Here is an 8,315-nt window from a genome sequence, read left to right as displayed (position 1 = left end):
TAGTTTACATTTAATAATTTGAACGTTATGTTTTACAAACTCATATAGTACTTTTTTTTCTCATACATTATGTACCTTTATAAACTCTTGGATAAAGTACTACAGTTATCTTCCATGAATTGAAGGTGAATTTCTTCGGTTGCAAGATACTGGACATATAAAGGGCTACCAGTACATACCTGACTCAGAAAATACATCCTAGATCCAGCTGTGTTATGTACACTGGTATTTTTATGGATGCCTCCCTTAAGCTTTTAATTAGTTAAAAACATATGATTATTCATAGAATGAGTTCTTGGAGTACAAAAAAATTGGGTTAGCTTCCTCTCCACTATTCACCATGTATGATGTGAGTTGTTGTGTACCCTCCTCAAGCTTCAATTTTCTGATTTATATAATGGAAATACCAAATATGTTACTAAGTTGTCATGTGGCTATGAACTAAATAATTATATAAAACACTTAGCATATACTGGCACACAATGATCACTCAAAAACTATTAAGGATACTATTTTTACAATAATATTTTATGCTTAACAAGGCCTCTATATTGTAATCTCTTTTTAATTAGAATAAAGAAAAATTTTTTGCTTTTGTGCACATCCCCTATGACAAAGACTGTTTTCTTGACCTAAACCAGCTTTAACAATTACTCTGTGCCTTACTAAATATCTTTCACCAAATGTCAACTTCCACCAGAGACATTGTCTCTCCATGTACTATTTTCATTTTCCTTCTTAAGGTCACAATACTGTTGGATATATGGCTTCTCATGCCTTAATTTCTGTTACAAATGAATCTACTGTTTGCTTACTGGAAATCTGGTTGTACTTCTCATGAAAATAATTGAAGTCTTCATGTGTAATAAATTAATCAATAACCTATAATAGTTATCAGAGAATAGGTTACAATATTACATCATGAAATACAGTCCCCAAATGAAATAATCAAGCAAGAAAATCATGAATGGCCTTTGAAATAAATGTGGTATATAATAAAGATTTTATTTTAAAAGTGTTAAGTAATACATCCTCCAGAACATCACTGTTCTTGGGAATCACTTTTCCCTTTAGAATACGAGTTCTAGATGGCAAATCTACTGAGAAGTTCTCTAAGGTTTTCATTAATTGTTTTAACATCATACATATGTATGTCTGTAGAAGTAGGTTTCTCAACCTACATCTGAGAGATGTGTATGTGGTAGAATATAGACCCCATTACATTTTTGTTTGCTGTTTGCAGCCTACCTACAATCACAGAGTCTTGGTAGAAACTCCAGAGGAATATGACTCAGGCCAGAGTTAACACTGGTTCATAAAATTCAAACAGTTCATTGCTTTTTTTGTTAACGACTGAGCCCCAACCAGAAATCCGGATGGTGGGAGAGAAATACTTGTTTAGGATAATGATTGATTTCCATAAAGAAGGGTGTTTTAATAAATTTCCATGTGCAGTTGCTGGGGCGGGGAGGGTGGGTGGGCACTAATTAGTTCTACCATTTTTCAGCAGATGTTGAATTGGAAATGCCAGCAGCATCTCAAATACCAGTCATTAGGGTTGTCTTTCATTGAGGAGTGCTGACCAATGAAATCTCCACTCTGTTTAATGAGACTGATCTAGGCAGTCAATTAAATCAAATCTCTCTTAACATGCTTAATATATCTGCAGTGAGGGCTGCACCAACCAAAGCAGCAGCAGGGGATTTCCAGTATTAATAAAGGGATTCACTGCCGCATTAGAAGGGGTAGGGAGCAGGGAGTGTGTTGGTGGAAGACCCTACTTTAAGGACAGCGGATAAAGTCAGAGCTGGGTGGGGGAGTGGAAAAAGAGGAGCTACAAGGGTAAAAAGCTAAGTAAGGCGATTAGAGAAAGAGCCTTAATGCAGCTCAAGTAGCAATCCACCCTCAGCGTTCCCCTCTCCCTCCCCCCAATCCCTTCCACCGCAAATCCAGTTTACCAGTTGCAAATATGAAGCTGGAAAAATGTAAGGACCCAGATTTGAAAACATTTTCACTTTAATACTGAAAAAATATGCCATTATAAAATCCTCGAATAGAATTAGTAAGTTTCACGTGCTTCCTCAGTTCTTTTTTCCTACTTTATAAGTAAGATTTATACCAGCACAGAATTGCTACCATAGAATCGCAGCCTAAGCACTAGAGTGACATTAATTGGTCATGCTTAACTGCCTCAAAATCTTTTTTTAAATAATTACACTGATACTATAATATAAATCATGGGTACTTATTTTACATTCAGATGGAAGGCATTATTGGATATGTATAGAAAAATATTCCCCCTCAAAAAATAAAATAAAATAAAATAAAACATCACCATCAAAGTAAAAGAACCCAAAACAACCCCTAAAAATTTCCTTCAACAAAATACATTGTGAACTCATAAAATGGACTGTTGACTAGCCATGCAAATGTCTTAAATAAAACCTTTACATTTTTTTTTCACAGTAAACATACGATCTGAACTTCCTACCGATCACAAATAATGGCGAAATGGCACTTTCTGATTATACTGCATCTTGTTTATAGAAAGTTTGATACGATGGGACTTATCAGGTAAGGTAGGGGCTGTGAATGAGACGCCATCTCCAGTCGCAGGGGCGGGAAGAGTCCCTGGAGCGCGTGGGTTCCATGCGAGCCATGCAGCACTTTTTTTTGTTGTTTCTTGGTCAGAAGTCAATGTTATTTATTTACAATACATTCATGCCTTCGTGCAACTGCCCATCCCTGCGTAGCCAACAGGGAACCATCACGGGGCTAATCCACAGGGGAAAAATAGATCTCTATTTCTCTATATAGATGTGGATATATATGTGTGTGTGTGTGTGTGTGTGTACAGAACTGCAGTAGCCAGCCCCCCTCCCACGGCCTCTGAGCCCAGGGGGAGGCCACGGTCAAGTCCTCCAGCAGGTTCCACGCTGGGCTTTCTGTCAACGTGGGCTCCGAGCAAAGAGCGAGGGAGCTGCGCTCTCCCAGCTCGCAACAGTCTGCTCTTTGTTTGCAGAAGGGAGCTGGGGGAGGGGTCAGACCCTCTCGGTTGGGCGAGTTCCTGGTTATTTATTGACTTTTGTCGACCGGGCTTGGGGCGCTCTGGAACTGGGTCAACGCCCCTCCGACCTCTGGGAGGCGGGCGGCGGGGGGTGGGGAGGAGGCTGTGCCTGTTTCGCCGTCCCACTGCCCTCCCCTTTTTGAGGCCGGGACTCAGTCTGAGAGCGAGTGCGAGCCACAGTCGTACACTCTGTGGGCCCCGTCGGCGTTGTAAGGCCCATTGTGCCAGTAGGAAGAGTCACAGACTGTCTGTAGGGAGTTGATTTCGGACGCCGAGGAGTTGGCATCCCTTCGCTTGGACCGCTTTCGGTTCCTCAGGATAAACACGAGCATGCCCACCACGGTGAAGGCGGAGGTGACGAACACCAGCAGCAGTCCCGGGACCAACACGGAGATGGACACCCTGCTGGTGTCTAGGTAGGAGTTGGAGTGCGTCCCGGTCTCCGCCAACCCGGTGCTGTTTTTACTGTGCGAAGTTAGCGTGGGCGAGATCCTCGCGTACAGCTGCGGGCAGATCTCATCGTTGGAGAGGAGCATCAGATCCTTCCTGAAGAAGTTCACCGGCGTCTCACACTTGAGGTCGCTCATCAGCACTTCGGAGCCCAGGCGTTCTGCCCATTGCTTGAAAGGCACAATGGTGCAGGAGCACTCCCAGGGGTTTCCGTGGAGGTCTATCTGGATGATGGAGGTTAGCTGGTCCAGCACCCCTGCCACCGGGAGGTACATGAAGTAATTGTTGTGCAGGCTGAGCTTAGACAGCGAGACCCCAGCGAACACGTCCACGGGTAGGGACCTCAGCAAGTTGTTGTTGAGAATGAGAATCCTCAGTTTGGGCATGGCGTTGAAAGTGCCAGGGAGAATGAGCTGGATCGCGTTGTACTCCACGTTCAGGTACTCCAGGTTCTGCAGTCCAGCGAATTTCTCCCGGGACAGCGTGTCCAGGTAGTTGCTGTCCATGTACAGCCACCTGAGGTCCAAGAGATTCTTGAAAGTGTTGTTCTCTACAGTGGCGATGTTGTTGTTGCCCAGGTCCAACAAGATGAGGTTCTTGTAATCCACAAAGTGAGATTTTCGGATGCTGTGGATCTTATTGTCTCTCAAAAAAAGCTCCTGCACGTTGGAGAGCTTGGGCTTCAAATCAGCCAAGCTGCTCACGTTCCGATTGTTGCAGTTCATCTTCAAACCCGACCCTGGGATGTGGTCGCAGCTGCAGCCCCCGGGGCAGGGCAGGCGGTTGGCTGGGGCTTTGCTTTTGGCGCCCCCCGCCGCTGTCACTACCGTAGGTCGAATTTTAATCTGCCAGTTGCCTGGGATCTTTGTGCCTCCGTTCGGAGCAGACCCTGGGGTGGCATGATCCTCTTGCCCGTTTGTCTTGAAGGGAGTTGGCAAGGGGCCAGGGGCGAAGGTCTCCTCTTGGGCAGGGGGCGCCGGGAGACTAGAATCCACTCGGTTTTTCAAAGGACACAAGTCCTGTTCGGTGGTTTCATTGAGGTCTTTCCCCTGCAGTCTAGTGGGGGCTTCGCAGACCACTCGGCCGATCAGGGCATTTTTGGGAATGTTCTCCAGCCATTCCTTCAGAGAGAGCAGATCGCAGGTGCAGTCCCAAGGGTTATCCTCGAGTAGGATCTCGGCAATGCCAGGGATTTGCTCCAAGACCTCCTCGTAGGGCAGCGTTTTCAGCCTGTTTCCGCGGAGGTCGAGGTGGGTGATGGGCACATACTGGAACACGTTGGCAGGTAGGGTGCTGATGAGATTGTCGTTTAAAATGAGCACCTCCAGCTTGTTCAAGTCCTGGAAGGCCCCCGGGTCTATATCCCGTAATAAATTAAAATCAGCCTGGAGGTATTCCAGATCGTCCAGCCCCAGAAAAGTCTGCTTTCGAAAAGACTTGATCTTGTTGTTGTTGATGTGCAGTCTTTTCACCAGCTGCAGACCCAGGAAAGCCCCAGGCACGATTTCGTGCAAGCCATTGTTTTCCATGTGCAAACTCACCGCATTATAAAAGTTAGCGAACTCATTGGGGAAAAGTCGAGTGAGGGAATTGCCATGCAGAAATAAATGGTAAAACTGAGAAGTCGGCGCGGTGAAACGCTGCAGACTTGTAAAGCCCTTTTTCTCACAGTCTACGTGTAGGTCCCCTTCTATCTCATTGCAGGAACAGATCTTCTCTTTGCAAACGTCCCCTGTAACGTTTCCAGCGGCAAAACAAAGAGACGTCTCCAGCAACAGAATCCAAAGCAGCATTTTTAAAGCGAGCAATTCATCCCCGATCTCATCACAAAGTAACAGCAACCATCCTGCTCGCCACAGACACAATTCAAGTTCATTTAGTGCTCCAATGTCCGAACCCAGGGAAGGAGAAGCAAAGGGTTTGGGGGGGTGGGGGTGGATTTCTTCCTCCCTAACCCCCCCGCACTGCAATAGCCCAGACGCCAGTCAATAATTATATTCACAAACTATCCAGGCACGTAGTGCAAGGCAAGCAAAAAAGAAAGGGGAAAAAAAGGGAAAAAGAAAAAAAAAAAAGTAATAACCCCCACTCCCCCTCAATCCCCTTAAAATAACCAAACTAAGTTAAATACGTACATACAAATTAAAAATGCACCCTTTCAGACTCTTGTCTAGTAGTCCTCACTAACCAGGAAAGAAACAATGCTAGTAATCAGAAGCAAGTGCATGTTAGAGAAACAAGCAGAGGGTTTGCAGCGTAGTACAGGCGCACTGCCTGTGCATGGCTGTGCTTCGGACTGACCTTGCCTCTCTGATACAAAGCAGGGTTTTCGGCGGCTTCTGCTGTGGAGGCTGCTGGTGGAGTTCTGGCTGCGGATGCGGGCTGTCCAGAAGTCCCCCCGAGCTGCTGTCCAGTCCCCCCGGTGCTGAAATCACGCCCGACCTGAGGACTCACGCTGCCCAGCCAATGGCGCTCGAAAATTTCCGCAATCGCTGCATGTTGTGGCTGTCCATCCTTCTCCTTCCTCCCCTTCGGTCCTCTTGAGTCTTTTTTTTTTTTTTTTTCTCTATGCTCTCACTCTCGCTCACTAGCTCTTCTTTTCTGGTTCTCCTTCTCTTTCTTCTGCTCTTTCGGATTTACGTGGAGGGGGGAGGAGGCAAGGGGGCGAGTTGTCTGAGCGAGGAAGAGAGCGCGAGAATGGGGAGGGGGCAGAGAAGAGAGTTGCTAAGAAGCTCTGCGTTCCAGCCTGGTGCACTCAGAAAGATCTGACACCCTCTGCTGATCTGCAGTAGCAAAAATCCATCTGGTGAGGGAATGCTGAAGGAAAAAAAAAAAAAATCAATCCACGTACAGGGCAAGCGTTAAAAACGTGGGCACTAAAGGCTGTCGATCTACATAGACTCCTGTTTTAAATGGATTATTTAATATTTGGTGCGTGTTGGAAACTTTACCCTTTCCCTAACGACCTCACAGCCCCCACTCGCTCCTGCTTTTGGAAAGCAGCGCTTTTAAAACATTTATTTCCCAATGGCTTGAATAAAATTAGTGTCAGGGTGTCAAGCGAACAGCAATTTGAGGTAATTATACAGCACGCCATTTTCGTCGGTGCTTTAAATGCATTTCTTCCTTCTCTGCGGTACAGTGTTTTATGCTATTTGGTGTTTGATTTTTTTTTTTTTGCATGTGGAAAGTGGTGACTCTGAACATATATATTACATAATATAATTGGGCATGAATTACCCGTGGCAAAGTATATAATTTAGGCATATACTTTTTTTTACACTTGTGACAGAATTTAAGTCAATTCGGTCGTATTTCTTGAACGTTATTTAAGTCTGCAGGATGAAAACACAATGCATGCTTACGTCTTTGATTCCAGACCCAAGAGCTTTCTCTGAGAACCGGAAAAGGAGGGAGGGGGCAGGGGGAAAAAAATCCCAGTTGTGAGCGCTCTTAAAAACCCACTAGCAGGCAGGCGCGCGCACACACACACACACACACATACACACACCTCACACACCACACAAAGTTTCCACGTAAGCTAGGACCAATTTTAAATAAATGTAAGTAAATAACCAGTTGCATTTTGAGAGGAGATAGATATCTCGCGTCTCTGAAGAGCCGCGCGAAGGCTGTCTTGCAGGTAGCGGGCAGCTCTTCTCGAAGACGCTGACTGGGTCATTGATGCGGGGAGGCACCCTGCTCGGGCTTTTCCCTGCCAGGGAATCTCCAGGTTCTTCAAACTTGGAGCCTCCACGATCTACAGGCTTCAGGGAGGGGTTAGACGTCAGAATACTGCTTCACTGCAGGATGTTTTACCTACTTTTCTTATCAGAGTCGACACGTTTTCCAACATTACCTTCCAAAAATTTAGTGGATCATTTCAGGGTTTGGAATTTTCAAGACATTTTTTTTTAATAAATTGTTGTCTGGCCCTTTCTTCAGTCGAAGCAGAGATGATATATTTACACCACTTTCTCATTTAATTAGGTCTTAGGAAAGTTGGACAGCTGTTACAAACCTACTACTAATTCGCACAAATGATCAGATAGATATTCAAGGTTACATGCATTTTGAGAAGATGAAAAGTGAAAATTTGGGGACAAAATCTGAGGTGGGAGGTAATCCTAAGGGTAGGAAAGATCTAGACATATGTTTTTTTTTTGTTTGTTTGTTTTTGTTTTTTTTTTCCAGAATCCACAAGCGAATTCTTGGATGGGGAGAAATTCAAATTTATACTTAATATTTCATTTAATCAAATGTTATGTTGTCGTCCTCCTGTGGCACCATTCGGAGGAGAGGTGGAGGAAGGATCTACTCAGTGTGTGTGTGTGTGTGTGTGAGAGAGAGAGAGAGAGAACATTTTCAGACAGCTCATTATACATCAGAAGCAATTCTTTTCATATTTAATTTGACCCATTACCACATGTAGAGAGAGGGCAAAGGGCTTAATCAATCTGATAACATTTCACTAAAGAAGTGCTGTGTAGTTGAGAGCCGCAAATGTGCTGGAGGAGTGAAACTGAATGGAAGGAGTTTCTGTTTCTTTGAAAGTTATAGGAATCAGCTCTTAGGCATCCTGGCCCTGGCCCCTGAAGCCCTCTGAGAAGGAAGGCAGCCTTGTATGGTGTTTCTGACTCAGAGTGATAAGCAAGATTCTAAGGGAAACACAGAAAAATGGTGCCTCTTTAGAAAGAAAATATTGATGAAAATCATCTAAAATCATACTTTTACCTTAATTGACTACTCATTTTATTTTTCAACTTACAGAATAATGAATTATTGTGATTTAAAGAAA

At 44.5% G+C, this 8,315-nt stretch overlaps 1 protein-coding gene across 1 annotated transcript; it reads right to left on the bottom strand.

The window, feature by feature from the left end:
- Positions 1 to 3,219: 3,219 nt before the first annotated feature.
- On the bottom strand, positions 3,220 to 5,310 carry SLITRK1 (SLIT and NTRK like family member 1). Its single transcript, XM_062195285.1, has one exon. The coding sequence runs from the start codon at positions 5,308 to 5,310 to the stop codon at positions 3,220 to 3,222; it is 2,091 nt and encodes a 696-aa protein (XP_062051269.1).
- Positions 5,311 to 8,315: the final 3,005 nt, after the last annotated feature.

This window comes from Lepus europaeus, chromosome 6 (genome assembly GCF_033115175.1).
Source record: "Lepus europaeus isolate LE1 chromosome 6, mLepTim1.pri, whole genome shotgun sequence".
Taxonomy (NCBI): Eukaryota; Metazoa; Chordata; class Mammalia; order Lagomorpha; family Leporidae; genus Lepus; species Lepus europaeus.
Note: the sequence above shows the minus strand (reverse complement) of the source record. Positions and strands in the feature narration are given on the sequence as shown.

Coding starts and splice junctions, on each gene's coding strand:
- SLITRK1 (XM_062195285.1), bottom strand. CDS start 5,310: ATGCTGCTTTGGATTCTGTTGCTGGAGACGTCTCTTTGTTTTGCCGCT.